At 38.9% G+C, this 16,803-nt stretch overlaps 1 protein-coding gene across 1 annotated transcript; it reads right to left on the bottom strand.

Annotated features, from left to right (window-relative positions):
* Positions 1-2,284: 2,284 nt before the first annotated feature.
* LOC141122386 (apelin receptor early endogenous ligand-like) lies at positions 2,285-11,772 on the bottom strand. Its single transcript, XM_073611974.1, has 2 exons — positions 11,323-11,772; positions 2,285-2,373 (listed from the first exon to the last, which is right to left on the bottom strand). Exons 1-2 carry the CDS (start codon positions 11,396-11,398, stop codon positions 2,285-2,287), a joined length of 165 nt encoding a protein of 54 aa, XP_073468075.1. The 5' UTR covers positions 11,399-11,772.
* Between the last annotated feature and the right edge of the window lie 5,031 nt (positions 11,773-16,803).

Here is a 16,803-nt window from a genome sequence, read left to right as displayed (position 1 = left end):
TTGTTATGTCCCTTTTTTCAAACCTGCAGAATATTGAGACTAAAGGTGTCCATAGACATGATATGATTGTTGGCTAATCTTAAGATAGCCATACATGTACTAAAGCAATTTGATAGAGCAACTGAACTTTTAATACATTTTTTGTTAAAATGCCAAAGCAATTGAATTCATAAAACTGTGTTTTTGATTGTCCACAAAGGAGATAGGATTGAAATTGACACCAAAAAAAATCAATTTCAAATGCACAGCCGTGAAGCTGTGAATTTACAGTATTGTCGAGCTTTGACTAAATATTGGTGATTGATTGAACTCATTATTGATAGCTTAGTTTCTGGCAATGATTTGGAATCCTATTTGCCATACTTGGTGATTTGAAATGTCCAACTTTAAAACCAGATTTAGGCCTATAGACACCAACAGGCTACTGAAAACACCAATAGAGCATTCATCATTGGGTGCCAATTAGCCACAATATTTGGGCTGAATGCTATTCGGTAGTGGTTAGGATAGGGAAGTTCACAAACATTTTCACACTGCTTTTAGCTGAGCGTGAATGTTTATGTTGGTACCTGTAAGTAACATTTTTGGGCAGGTTCATTACAAATAGAACAAGGCTATGGTGATCCTGCTATACACATACTAGGATTTATGATTGTATCAGAAGTGAGCAATGGGTTTGTGACTATATGAAAGACAAAAACATAGAACACTGCTGTTATCTGTGCCCCAGAAATCCATTTTAGGAGAGCAATGTCCTGTATAATTCATGGGATGTCTGTGGTGTCTGTTAACTGAATGTGCAGCTTTAATAGAAGCTTGTTATAATCTTGTTCTGGTGTAGGAATGCCCCATTTATAATAATTTCATGTGTTGTTCATAGCATTTACTTTATGACAGCCTATATACAAAATTAATTATTTATTTCAATTTTTATTAAAGGCATTAGGCCTCCAGAGAAAAGGAGGGTTAACAAGTTGACATTCTCATATGTCATGGTAGTGTATTAGTTGAAAAGGAAGCATTGCTGACTGCCATAGAAAATCCATATGCTTCTCGTTAAATAAAGCTCCAATGAATCAAACAACTCAAATAATTGAAGGTTGTGGTCTTTTTTATCCAAGCTGACAAATAATGTTAACTTGAAATATTTCTGTGCATCAGAGGAAATCAGCTCTGGTTTGCTTGCCATTGTCATGAGACCAATTGACTTCTATACTGGGAATGTTTTCAAGTTAGTCATGTGTGATATCACTGGGATAGAAGATGCTATAAAACATTTAGGTTTCATCAGAATTTACAATAGAAAGCAATCATAATTTATTGTGTACTGTAAACTGTCAGGGGAAATCTGATTGGATGCAATGAAACAGTGGATTTTGTCCATCATCTTTGCTGCACTTTGCATTGCTTTTTAATTTTATTGTTTAAATGATGGCCAGACGCAAATATATATATATATATATATATATATATATATATATATATATATATATATATATATAAAAAGAAATGGATAAGAAACAGAAGAAGCCATTGTTTGGTGCATAGGCAAATGGCACAGTCATGAGAGAAATATGGAGGTTGCCATTGATGAGCTCTCCAATTTCATGGAGATGAAGAGAAGGGAATGTTTTCTGTAGTCCTAACACACTTTCTGTCCTGCTCCTTCATAGATAGTAGAGTGAGGGAGCTCTGTCACCCTTGTACATGAATTATTGTATATTACTGGCAGGATCACCAGGTTAAAATATAACATTCCAGAAAGAAAATAAAATCAATGCAGCCCCCACTTCTAACAACTAGCCGCAATGTATTACATTTTTGTTCTTGGGGTTAGATACACTGCATCAAGTTCTTTGCTTGCTTTCAGAATTAATCTGTAACTCAATCACAAAGAAATAATAAAGGCAGGATATTTACAGAAGAAAAACAACTCCTCTAACAGTCTGTTGGGGAATAATTGAACATACAATTTAGCATGCAGAAGACTATAATGACATATGCACAGTCAGTGCTGGGACAAGGTCCTTTAGCATCCAAAGCAAAATAACCAATGTACCCCCCACCCATCAGCTGAAATACCCAATATGACCACTTCTACATCCCCATTAGCAGGTCCAACCTTTTTTTGTTCCCTTCCCAGCTAAAGTGCCCAAGATGGCCACCTCTTCTGCCTCCTCCTCATCCCAGCCATGCATACCGTATATGTCTTTTAGAAAGAAAATCTTAATAGATGTAATTAGGAATGAAAAGACTGAATAGGTAGAATAAGTGAAACTTTACCTCAGGGAAAGGGTACCCTTGAATGAAGAGGCATGCATCTTTTCAGAAAACAGTTGTGCCTGTGTACCCTTCTACGCTGACCTTGGTTTGCTGCAATAAATTAAAAATAAAATTAGAACTATTAAACCTTTAATGACTTAGGTTTTGTTTTCTTGTACAATGAAAAAAAAATTACAAACTGACATTACATTGCTCTCACAATAAAGGTGTAAAACTGAAGAAATGGGCCTCACCTGCATCTTCACTAATGCAGGGCAGGATAGAATAGGATAGGCAATCTAGTTGGTATTTATCACCACTACCTACAATTTCCTTTCTCTGTTATTGCTAATTATATAGAGAATGCAATTTCCTTCCCCGTTATTTTGATTATATACAGTTAAGGGTACAATTAACTTAGTCACACACATATTACAATTTCATTGTACAATTTCTGTACAATCTACTTTAGACTTTCCAACAGCTGTGTAATCCAAAATCCCACCTAGGCAAACTATTGATTTGCCCCATATAGTTGTTGATAAATATAATCGAATTGTAGCGTATGTGTGCCCATTAGATATAACATGATCATTGTTCGAGTGATAATAGGAATATATTTGGGCCCCTTCAAACCTTAGAAGAGATTTCTGGCTAATCTATCTCAGAAGGTAAAAGTTTTCCTTAAGTTGTTTTTGTCCCCAAAATAATAATGGCACCAAGGTTGTCTGTGGAGCAAATCATAGACTGTGGTATGTTCACTTCATTACTAAAGCTGACCCTACACAGTCAGTGTAGCTGACTTATGCCCCGTACACTCGGACTTTGTTTGGACATTCCGACAACAAAATCCTAGGATTTTTTCCGACGGATGTTGGCTCAAACTTGTCTTGCATACACACGGTCACACAAAGTTGTTGGAAAATCCGTTCGTTCTATACGCGGTGACGTAAAACACGTACGTCGGGACTATAAATGGGGCAGTGGCCAATAGCTTTCATCTCTTTATTTATTCTGAGCATGCGTGGCACTTTGTCCGTCGGATTTGTGTACACACGATAGGAATTTCCGACAACGGATTTTGTTGTCGGAAAATTTTATCTCCTGCTCTCCAACTTTGTGTGTCGGAAAATCCGATGGAAAATGTCCGATGGAGCCCACACACGGTCGGAATTTCCGACAACACGCTCCGATCGGACATTTTCCATCGGAAAATCCGACCGTGTGTACGGGGCATTATACTGGCTGATTGATGCATGAACAAAGGTGATCAGGTTATGTAAGTCTTCCCAAGGAAGCAATAACAAGCATTTAGGACTGTTTGAAGTATATATAGAAACTGTAACTTGCTGGAAAATCTCTGAGTGACAGGTGCCATTCTTTCCTTTTTCTTTGCATTAGCCATATACCGTAAGTGCCATATTTAAAGTGAACCAAGTTAAAATTAAGATCAGAAAGGGTTTAAGGATGAGCATCAGACTGTCTAACTGCCATTTTATGCTTATAGCCAGCTTAGGACCACTGACTGTACTATTATGTTAGATAGTATAAATAAAAAACACAATAAAGTCTTTTACACACCGGCAGCCAAGCATTAAGGGTTAAATAATCCAGTGACAACTCTTTCAAATGCTTCCCTCATTTACATTCTCTTCTTTAACACATTGTTCAGGGAATGTATAGAAACAAAAGTTCTTTTTTCTTTTACAATTGCCACCAACTCATGTGCATTTTGTAGTGTAGGTAGTATAAGGGAAGAAGAAAACAGCCACATCTGCCTGCATTGATTGCAGCTGAGCTACAATGTTTACCTATGCCGAGGAACACCAATGAATATCTTATGCATTGCAATTTGTTCTACCTCTAAACATTACTAATGGCCAGGGCTGTTTAAATAAAGATAGCTGTAAACATTTTTGTTTGTTTTCACAGATATTTGCACCATGACCATTTATATACAAATGAAATAGAAATTGGTCTTCCATATGAACCATTTACCAAGTAAGTAAATGAGGTACATTGTGAAACCTTGATAAATGGTATTAAAAATATGCTATGGGTACTTTAAGTCTAATGCCCCGTACACACGGTCGGACATTGTTCGGACATTCCGACAACGAAATCCTAGGATTTTTTCCGACGGATGTTGGCTCAAACTTGTCTTGCATACACACGGTCACACAAAGTTGTTGGAAAATCTGATCGTTCTGAACGCGGTGACGTAAAACACGTACGTTGGGACTATAAACGGGGCAGTAGCCAATAGCTTTCATCTCTTTATTTATTCTGAGCATGCGTGGCACTTTGTCCCTCGGATTTGTGTACACACGATCGGAATTTTCGACAACGGATTTTGTTGTCGGAAAATTTTATATCCTGCTCTCAAACTTTGTGTGTCAGAAAATCCGATGAAAATGTGTGATGGAGCCTACACACGGTCAGAATTTCCGACAACAAGGTCCTATCACACATTTTCCATCGTGTGTACAGGGCATTACACTGGCCAATGTTTTTAGGCTTGGGAACTTTGGGGAAGATTTAAACAATCTGTTGGGCATTTTTTTCTTTCTGTGGCCATATTAGAAGGACTTTTTGTCCAGGTGACATTCTGTACAAGAATTGGGAGGTGAAATCACTGGAATAAGAAGGTTATAGCAACAATAAAAGCATTTTCAGCATTTCCAATTCTGCCTCACTCTGATAAATATGTTATTTTTTTATTTTTATGTATGTCAAAAACAGCAGATCAGAATGTATGTAGGACATTTAGCAGACACTCTTGACAGATCTCTCTTGAGGAAAAAGTCTATTGACTCTGTAGGATATTTTAGGCCAATAACATACTGTTCCCCCAAAATAAGTATGACACTAGAAAGTTGGCCATGTATTGCCCAATCTTCTCTGATTTGAGGCCTTATACGACACTCAAGACAAAGATCAAGCCACTTAGATGTACCCATAATAAGTGTCATCTACACTAGTAAACTACCCATGCACTATATTAGTCTTACATTTTAGTCATGCAAGAAACCCTGTGTCCATCCCATTGCTTCAAGTGGTGGGCAGATGTCTGCCCACACATTGTTTGCAGGGAGACATTTGCCCATCTATAACTAGCCAAAATGTTTTCAAGGTTCTGTCTCCATAAGACTCCCATCATTTTCTGTCCAAACAGGATCTGAGGATAAACGTCACCAAAAGGGACACATACAGCAATAAAAATCTGATAAAGGATCTAAACCTTTTCTGTTCTATCCAAAACAAAATAAACTAGTTTGGCCGGATTTGGGATTTAACAGATTTCTGTCTCTGGGTAACTTTAAGAAACCCGTATAAGTGAAACGACTGTCAACTGTTCTAGCCTACTAAGAATCCCCATGTCTATGGACATCAAAAGACCTCCACAAACATCTCCGGCCAACTGACCTCAGGAGAAATGGTAATTGACAATGTATTTTGCCAGTTACTGGTTTTCCAAGAGAAAAAGATGGTGGCAAGAATTTCTTACAGTTCCCTCCTCCCTTCTTTCATTCCATACACATGTATGCTCAGGCAATCCAAGAATGTATGCTTATGGAAGATCTTTCAGAATAAAACTTGTACCACTATATTTGACAGTTCTGGTATTCAGAGAAGGTTTTCTATAGGAGAGTCTTACCCACTTACTACTTTACTTTATTGCTTTATTACTTACTTTATTGCTTATTTAGATATTCCTTTATAGAATTAAACTACAACTAAAGGCAAAACTTTTTTTTAGTTTTGGATAGAGTGGAGAGGGATTACAACACCTGTCAGTTTTTATTGCTGTCTGTGCCCCCGTTAAGGAGATTCACCCTCTTTATTTGTCCTGTTTACCAATATCATTGAAAGTGAGAGTAAAAGAAAATCTTAAATTTTGGGTTGTCCCCAGAAAAGTAATTGACGGGAAATCTTCCAATGGGGGCACTAGTTCTGGTAACCTAGGGGTTCCCAATGATTTTCCTTAATTTGCAGGGATTTACTCTCACTTCCTGTTTGGCTATGGGACAGGAAGTGAAGGGAGATCTCTGCAATGGGACACAGATGGCAAAAAAAAACCCGACGGGTTTTAACCCTCCCTTGCTCTATCCAAAATGAAAAAAAACGTTTTGCCTATAGTTCTACTTTAAAATTACCCGCTTCCCGATCAGACTACGCAGTTATACTGCGGCAGGTTAGCCCCCCTGCGCGAGCTGTCGTAGCTGTACGTTGGCTCTTCGAAACGCTTTAGCAGGTGTGCGTGCCTGCAGCATGTCCCCAGAGCCAATGTGCGTGCCCGGTGGGCGCGATGACCGCCGGGCACCCGCGATCGCTCGCGACAGAGCGGGAACTGGGATCTGTGTGTAAGCACACAAATCACGGTTCTGTCAGGGGAGAGGAGACAGATCGTGTGCTCCTACTAAGTAGTACTACTCAGTCCCATCCCCCCCACAGTTAGAACACACATAGGGAACACAGTTAACCCCTTGATCGCCCCCTAGTGTTAACCCCTTCCCTGCCAATGACATTTATATAGTAATCAGTGGCTATTTTTAGCTGTGATGACTGTATAAATGTCACTGGTCCCAAAAAAGTGTCAAAAGTGTCTGACCTGTCCACCACATGATAAAAATCGCTGATCACTGCCATTACTAGTAAAAAAAAAAAAAAATAATAATAATAATGCCATAAATCTATCCCCTATTTTGTAGACGCTATAACTTTTGTGCAAACCAATCAATATGTGCTTATTGCGATTTTTTTTACTAAAAAATATGTAGAAGAATACATATCGGCCTAAACAGGAAAAAATATATATATTTTTTAATTTGGGGATATTTATTATAGCAAAAAGTACAAAATATTGTGTTTTTTTCAAAATCGTCACTCTTCTTTTGTTTATAGTGCGAAAAATAAAAACCGCAGAGGTGATCAAATACCATCAAAAGAATGCTCTATTTGTGGGGAAAAAAGGACATCAATTTCGTTTGGGTGCAACGTCGCACGACCATGCAATTGCCAGTTAAAGCGACTCAGTGCCGCATTGCAAAAAATGGCCTGGTCAGGAAGGGGGCAAATTCTTCCTGGGCTGAAGTGGTTAAGGAAGCAGCTTGAATGTTGCTTATACCTTCAGCTGACACTCTTTCCCAGCAACCAGTCTGTCAGTAGCTTGTGTGCAAACCAAGTCTATACTTTTTATAGCCCTTGGCTTTCAGTACAATGATCCAAGGGTTAAAAAACAAAAATGATCCTCCAAGTAAGCCCATACTGTACAGTGGCTTATTTACTAAAGCAGTATAGCCTGTTTTCTTTGCAAACTGAATTTTCTCTTAAGAATACGCTAACAAACTGTGCATTATGATACAATTCGTATTAAACACTCATGTTTTTATAAAAAAGGATGATTGAGGGCTAACTAATGCTTTATGGTCAATGAATAGTGCATCTGAAGTAGGAATAGCTCTTCTATATGGTATACTAACTGTAGGTGCCAAGCATATCCGTTATGGAAGCCACCTTAACAGACAGCTGGCTGAAATGTCTAGTGTTTTTGTCTCATTGCCATCAACCATTTAAATGAGTTATAAACATTCATTAAAGCCTCCCCTAGGTTTATTCTGCACATGCATAAAGGTGCAATAGACCTTAGCTGGCCAGGTGGATAGCACTGTAGATGCAAGCTCCTCTTTGAGCTACTGATTTCAATCTATGTTGATGTCTTGCTATTGTATAGGTCTTCCATCACCATTTGATATGCATTTAGTGTTCCACTGAACTTTTGTTAGGCAAGAGCCAGTATTCCACCCATCCTAGGTCACATTGTTGAAGTCCTCTTCTATAAACTTCTTCCTCCCTACTCACTATTTTGTTATGCAAAAGTGCAGCCCTTGTGTTAACCCATTCATTGTGGGCAATATCACTGACAGCACAGTGCCTGTAGCACAGGTGTTAGCCCCTATGAACATACTTAATTCACTCAACCTACAAAACTGGGGTCGTGGGTACATGGTTGATTTGTACAAGTATTAACAAACACGTTTAGATATGAATAGATTGCAATGAAATTTAGTTTCTCTAAAATATCTCAGCTGATTGTGTATACAACTGAATTAAACTGATGACCACTTTACAACATTGTAAGCTATATCTTGTGTTTCTGCCTGAAAAATGTTTCTAAAATGTTATCTTGCTTTGTGCACTGCTCCAAAACATTTGGTGGAGGGGGTATTATGGTGTGGGGTTGTTTTTCAGGGGTTGGGCTTGGCTTCTTTGTTCCAGTGAAGGGAACTCTTAAGGCGTCAGCATACCAAGAAATTTTATACATTTTCATGCTCCCAACTTTGTGAGAACAGTTTGGGGATGGCCCCTTCCTGTTCCAACATGACTGCACACCAGTGCACAAAGCAAGGTCCATAAAGACATGAATGAGCGAGTTTGGGGGTGGAGGAACTTGACTGGCCTGCACAGAGTCCTCACTTACAACCCGATAGAATAACCTTTGGGATGAATTAGAGCGGAGACTGCAAGCCAGGCCTTCTTGTCCAACATCAGTGCCTGACCTCACAAATGTGCTTCTGGAAGAATGGTCAAACATTCCCATAGACACACTCCTAAACCTTGTGAACAGCCTTCCCAGAAGAGTTGAAGCTGCTATAGCAGAAAAGGGTGGGCCGACTCAATAATGAACCCTAAGGATTAAGACTGGGATGCCATTAAAGTTCATGTGCATGTAAAGACAGGTGCCCCAATACATTTGACAATATAGTGTATATATATATATATATATATATATATATATATATATATATATATATATATATATATATAGTATATGTTGTATATGTGTGTTATATATTCATTCATATACTGAGCAACATTGTATTAAAGATTTAGGTGCTGCTTATGAAAATTGTGGTAATAATTGTTATGAACTGAAGACAAAAGTTAGAATGTCAATGTATGGCCTAATCCCATCCCCAAGGCTTTGGTTTGTGAGCAAAGATAATTTGCATGTGATATTGAAAACAATGTTTTTTTTTTTTGCCACCATGGCATTTTTCAGGTCTGAACATCCCAAAAGACCCTTCCCTTTTTTCTTTGAGGAGAAGCAGAAATTCATAAACAACATGCATGCTACATCAGTCAGATAAATTGTACTAGAACAGTGGTGGGGCTTGAGTGTTCGAAGCTGGAAAGGTGTCTCCCTGCCTCTCAGTTTCACTGATACATGCTACGTCTATAACTAGCCCTGGTTGCAGAACTGGCGACTATTACTCATTAAGAGCATTACACTGAATTAAAATTAAATTACAAATTTTAATTATTCATTAAAAGCATTAAATTATATTTACGTCAAGTAAATAATACTTTTACTGACCATGAATTGTATCTATCTGTACTAAAAGTAACCTTACCTTCTTGAAGAAACAGGTGATTGTTAAATTTCCCTTTGCTACCAGTTAAATATCTGGCAGGTATCCAAATTAGTAACTTGATATACATTTTTTTAAGTGAAAATCTGAAAACTGTATACTTATATTTATTAATAATTTAGTATAGCAGTTCCAGAGCCTTTTAGAGAGTTTCATTAACACAGTCAATGAGGTTACATTTTAGTTCTGAAAACTGCATTTTTTCATTTAGTCTGGCAAAGTAAGCACAAGCTGGCTTATCATAGCACATTTATTTTGACTACTTCCACTTGAGCTTAACCCACCAATTATTCACCAAACTGTTTCCAGACGCACAAAAACTATTTAAAACACCAAGATGACACCAAAAGATTAATAAGAAATTACTCAGACTTGAGTCGTGATGAGCTAAGGTGTCATAAGTAGTGCCGGACACTGACAACTTGCTCCATTTTTCAAAAATAATTAAAAGACATCATTCTGGTATTAATGCAGTTTTTTTATCATATATTATATGTACACAATGCACTAAAGCAAACAATTAACCTGTATTGAGTTATAACAGTGATAACAATCCTTGCAATACCCATATTTTTAACAATGCTACAAACTGCCATTATTATCTAATAGCTCATGTAAAGCAGTCTATAGACTTTAGATAGTGTTTAGCCAGATTTTTCCTTGGTCACACAAAAGTTCATACAAAAGTTTGATCCCTCTGACTGAAAAAAATTCTATCTCAGCCGAGCAATGCTTGCTGACAATGTTGATCTATTGCAGGCATTTTTAGATTTTTGCAGACAAACAATCTACTAAGAGTCACACATTTCAACAAACCACCATTTTCTATCTGTGTGGCTTGAACAGGTGATTATTAAATTGCATAATAACCAATCAGCTTCTAACTTCAGTTTGTTCAGTAAAGCTTTCACAATACAATCTAGAAGCACATTGGTTAGTATGCACAGCTGCACCAGATGTTGTGTGCACCAGTTTTAGTAAATCTCCCCCTGTAAATAATCTCATAGAGACACAAAGGGTAAAATTAAAATTGACTCTTAACTTAACTTATATACGATACATTGTTAATTGATTATTTTCCTACTCCCACTCAAGTCTATGCAGGAGAGGAGATTATTATCTAATGCTGATGTGTTCATAAGTGGTTGAGCGCTCATCTGCGTGACTTCAAATCACAAGTGTAGCAGCTTTCATTAAAAGTAATGTGATGCAAACAAAACAGTCAGTTGCAAGAAATTTTAAGCAAAATTGTAAGGTTAAAGATTGCCATGCTAATCCTGTTTCAAATTTCTGCCAATTTGCAATCAATAATTGTATAGAATAACCACATTAAGTAAGCATAATACAAAAAAAAATAATACCTTTTAAATTGTAAAAAAATAAGTTAAATAACACAAATACATTTAAAACCTAAAAGCAAAACATTAAATACTATCATATACATATTAAAATGAAATGATTATATATATATATATATATATATATATATATATATATATATATATATATATATATATATATATATATATATATATATATATAATATATATATATATATATATATATATATGGTAGTATCAGTATTGGTTGAAGTTTTCTTTACAAACTGATTAAAAAAAAATCTTACCTGGTCTCTGTCCATTTACAAGAAATAAAGTCATCAGGATGATCAAAAAAATGTAAAATAATTTCTGAAAATCCATTTTCCTTCTGAAAAGGATATCCCAGTGAGATTTGAACCTGATGTATCAACTCCTTCAAAGCTTCTTTCAACTAACTCTACTTAGATTAAAGTGTTTGCTGCATATCCCTGGAAGGTTAATGATCAATGATGAGGAGACAAGGTATAGAGCCTCCCACTTTGTGCCTTTCTCTCTCATCCAGAGTGTGGGTCCTTCCTGCTTTCTCTGTCCTTGCCTAGTTTCCCTGAATAAATACTGATTCCACAAACAAAGTAAACAGTAGCTGGTTGCCAGTGGATATGGAATAAGAAACCCCAAAAAGGGGTCTTCCCTTTAAATACTTATCTGGGAAGACCTATGCAAACTAAGGCATGATCCTAGGACATTTACAACTGTTTAACTTGCATTTCCCATATTGAACTCATATACAGCAAAGCAGTGGAAATGACAGGAAGTCCCTCTATTGTCCCTATTTTCAATGAATCCTTGAAGCACATATTTAAAGCCTTGATATACTTTGTGGAGGGACTTGCTGCTCCGTTGGTTTATCTTTTACTGAACTAGCTGCAAAGTAGCATTCATTGAAAGGCTATCTATGGGCTGTTAAATCTAATCCCTGAGCATTGTGAGCCTGAATGGGTGTTGGGTCCAGCCTATCCTGGAATGAGTGGCAGATTCACTGACCCAATGACAGTGTCAGCTTTTTAAACTGAAAATTTGCACCCATCTTTAACAACAAATTCAGTTCTGCAGGAAGGAGATTATAATTTGGCAGTATGGGTGACCGAGAGATGTCTAAACTTCCACTTAGCTATGTGTCTTTACGGCTTTACTTCTAAGGTGCTTGAATGGCAAGTGCAGTGCACTGCATGATCATTGTTGTCCCAGAATGGATTTTTCATTAGCTTGTAATTTTTTAGAGTCAAAGCACTCATAGAGTTGATGTCATGATTCAAAATATTACATTGAAGTCCTGTCACAAACTGCATGGTAATTATTTAAATCATGAAGTTATTTGTTAGGAGAGAAAAGTATTGAGGAATATAAATGCTGGGTTGTTGTTTGGGCTCCTTGAAAAATCTTGTATCCATTTATTTAGATTTTAACTGAAAAATTTGAAAAAATTCTGTATTAATTTATGAAATCTTAACCACTTCAGCCCCGGAAGAATTTACCCCCTTCCTGACCAGAGCACTTTTTGCGATTCTGCACTGCGTCGCTTTAAGTGACAATTGTGCGGCCGTGCAACGTTGCACCCAAACAAAATTGACGTCCTTTTTTCCCCACAAATAGAGCTTTCTTTTGGTGGTATTTGATTGCCTCTGCGGTTTTTATTTTTTGCGCTATAAACAAAAAAAGAGCGAAATTTTGAAAAAAACACAATATTTTGTAATTTTTGCTATAATAAATATCCCCATTTTTTTTTTTTTAAAAAGCACATTTTTTCTCAGTTTAGACCGATATGTATTCTTCTACTTGTTTCTTGATTGGTTTGGGCAAAAGTTATAGCATCTACAAAATAGGGGATAGATTTATGGCATTTTTATTATTATTTTTCTTTTTTACTAGTAATGGCGGTGATCTACGATAATTATCGTGACTGCGACATTATGGCGGACACATCGCACAATTTTGACACATTTTTGGGACTATTGGCATTAATATAGCGATCAATGCTATAAAAATGCATTGATTACTGTAAAAATGTCACTGGCAAGGGGTTAACACTAGGGGGCGATCTAGGGGTCAACTGTTTTCCCTGGTAGGTGATTCTAGCTGAAGGGAGAGTGGATTGACTAGAGGAAGTGACGGATCGTGGTTCCTAGCTAATAGGAACACATGTTCTGCCACTCCTGTCAGAACAGAACAGGGAAGTGTGTGCTTACACACACTCGTCCCTGTTCTGTGTCTCCTGCTCACGATCGCTCGTGGCCGGTGGTCATTGCAACCGTCGGCCACGAGCATCACCACCCCCCGCTGTGCCGACCCCCGCGAGCCGACGTATCGCTACGACAGCTCGCGCAGAGAAGCCAACCTGCCGCAGTATAACTGTGGCGGCTGGTCAGGAAGCCGTTAAACAAGATGCCAGATGCAGTGGATGTAGTGGTTCTAAACTCAGAAGGTTACAAATTGTTGTAAAGGCACGCATTTATTTTTACTTGTACCATATTTACCTGCTCTTGTACAAAGTGGTCTCTTACCTCCTCTTCTGGAGGCCCTGCTTGCACTCTTCGCTCCTCGTCTTCTGCTAGTGCCCCCATAGCAAGTTGGGTGCTGTGGGGGCACTCATGTGGGCACGCTCCTGAGCAGTGCTGTGAGCATCCATAGACACACAAAGTGTGGCTTGGCCTCATACCTCTGCTACTTCCTCCCGGGATTTGATTGACAGCAGCAGGAGCTAAAGGCTCCCGCTGCTGCTTCTGTGTCCTGTGAGAAGTGGGAGAAAGAGCAGCACTGCTGCAGACAGGCAAAGCATTGGATCACAAGAGGAACCAGGTACGTATTTAGGGGGTGTCTAGAGGGAGCAGATATTGGAAGGGTTTGTTACCTTAATGCAATGAAGGCATTAGGGTAAAAATACTTATGCCTTTAGAACCACTTTAATGCATTCTCTGCATTAACATGTAAAATGCCCCACTACCTGTTCTAGAACTCCCCATCCCTAAACACTTACCTGAGTCCTGTCACTGATCCAGCACTGTCTTGGTTCCATCACCACTTTCCTCACTTCCTGCTTTCACAGCAGAAACTGAGGGAAGAGGAGCCATAGGCTCATACTGCCGTTACTAAAAATCCTGTGAGTAGGAAGCGAGGGGGGGGGGCTTTCTGGCTCTGGCTCTGGCTCGGGAGTGCATGCACATGGGTGCCCCCATAGCACATGGCTTTCTAAGGAGGCATCCAGGAAAAGGAGGAGTGAACAGTGCCAGTGGGGGATTGCCAAATAGAAGGTATGGGACCACTCTGTGTAATATGCACAGTGCAGGTAATTATACCAGCTTTTTTATTTTCGAAAAAAAAATTTCATTTCACTTGAAGCAAGCTTTCAATTCTGATTAGGGCGTATAGACATCAGTATTTTAACAACAGGCTTTTAATATGTGTTGCCCATGTCTTTCATAGTTGAACATACTCGCTTTCCTTTTGCTCCTTGGCTACATGCTTCCACCTCTTGGAGAGAACAGAGGAATCACACTGATGGCTACAACCTGTGATTTGGAGCTTACACAAAGAGGAGAATTCTCTCCCCATTCCATCTGACAGTGTTGAGTTCCTGAGCAGCATATCGCTAAACACCACCGCTGTCACATGGGGGAGGTAGTCACATACTCAACTATACTGGGAAATAATAGTTTTTCTTTGCTCCCAGGAACTGAGCTAAATGGTAGAAGGAGGAGAGGAAGAACATGTGTTACTGGGAAGGGCATCAAATAAGGTGGAACTAAAGTGTCAGAAAAAAATAAAATAAAAAATTGATGGTAAGTAAAGGGTATAGATATAGGTGGAGATAAAGTGTCAGAAAAAAGCCAAAATCAAAACCAAAAAAAAAATTGCTGGCAGGTAAAGGGTAGAGATATCTTGGTAAAAGAGATGTTTTATGTCTTTTCTGCCAAAAAAATGACTTTGCTTGCTGGTCTTTTTCAGTTGATGTGTGTACACCAAGACAACGGATGCTAGGAATGGAGAAGGTTGCTTGCAAAGTGTAATGCAGAAATTACATAGCCGCTGACCTCCCAGCAGCCATAGAGAGAAGACGGTCTGGAAGAAGTGGCAGGGAAGATGGCAGCAGCTACTAATGGAACAGAAAGAGTATGGAGCTGTCAGTGCTGGAGGAGCGCAAACTCAGAGTTTCCTCTGCCATAAATGTAACAAATGACAGGGGCAGGCCAGAGACAATAAAGCCAAAGAGCTAGATGATGCTTACGTTCTTCAGTCAACATATGATTGGCTCTATCTGACTTTCTGCAACTTCCCAAGCACACTGCTAGAGGCTCACACGTCCTTGTGACCCCTTACCATTAAGAGAGTCATGCCTGGTATTAGAAATCTTGATAATGTAAATCATTTTGGATCATCTGTACATGATGGATTTATGGGTACATGGCATTCCTCTTTATAAGTATCCAACTCTTTATAAGTATTCGCAAACTGGTGGCCCTCCAGCTGTTTCGAAACTACAAGTCCCATGAGGCATTGCAAGGCTGACGGTTACAAGCATGACTCCCACAGGCAGAGGCATGATAGGACTTGTAGTTTCGCAACAGCTGGAGGGCCACCAGTTTGGGACCCCTGATTTAAAGGCATAATTCCCCAAAAAACTGCCTATACAGACAAGGGACATCTGTAGATAAAAACAAACTGTGTAGCTTTAACTAAAGTTGAATAATACTCTTGGTATTATTCGCCTTTTAGTAAAGGTGAACAAACCCTTTAACCACTTCCCGACCGGCGCACGCCGATGTACGTCAGTAGAATGGCACGGCTGGGCAAATGGACTTACAGGTACGTCCATTTGAATTCCCCACCGTGTCATTGCGTGCGTGCCGCCGGCGGCGCATGCGCACGCCGGCCGGGAGCTCCGTGAGTCGGCTCAAGGGTCCCGCGGACTCGATCGCCGCGGGGATACCCGCAATCGCCTCACGGAGAGGACGAACGGGGAGAGGCTGATGTAAACAGCCTCTCCCCGTTCTGCTTAGTGACAAGTGTCACTGATCACAGCTCCCTGTCATCGGGAGCAGTGATCAGCGTAGTGACACACACAGCCCATTCCCCCTACAGTTAGAATCACTCTCCTAGGACATACTTAACCCCTCCCCACCCCCTAGTGGTTAACTCCTTCACTGCCAGTGTCATTTACACAGTAATCAGTGCATTTTTATCGCACTGATCGCTGTATAAATGACAATGGTCCCAAAAATGTGTCAAAAATGTCCGACATGTCCCCCATAACGTCGCAGTCACAATAAAAATCGCTGATCACCGCCATTACTAGTAAAAAAAAAATTATTAATAAAAATGCCATAAAACTATCCCCTATTTTGTAAACGCTATAACTTTTGCGCAAACCACTCAATAAACGCTTATTGCCTTTTTTTTTACCAAAAATATGTAGAAGAATACAATCGGCCTAAACTGAGGAAAAAAAATGTTTTTTTTTTATATATTTTTGGGGGATATTTATTATAGCAAAATGTAAAAAATAATGCATTTTTTTAAAAATTGTCGCTCTTATTTTGTTTATAGCGCAAAAAATAAAAATCGCAGAGGTGATCAAATACCACCAAAAGAAAGCTCTATTTGTGGGAAAAAAGGGACGTCAACTTTGTTTGAGAGCCACGTCGCACGACCGGGCAATTGTCAGTTAAAGCGACGCAGTGCCGAATCACAAAAAGTGCTCTGGTCAGGAAGGGGGTAAAATCTTCCGGAGC

The sequence above is a fragment of the Aquarana catesbeiana genome, linkage group LG01 (genome assembly GCF_042186555.1).
Source record: "Aquarana catesbeiana isolate 2022-GZ linkage group LG01, ASM4218655v1, whole genome shotgun sequence".
Taxonomy (NCBI): domain Eukaryota; kingdom Metazoa; phylum Chordata; class Amphibia; order Anura; family Ranidae; genus Aquarana; species Aquarana catesbeiana.
This window is presented reverse-complemented; position numbering and strand designations above follow the sequence as displayed.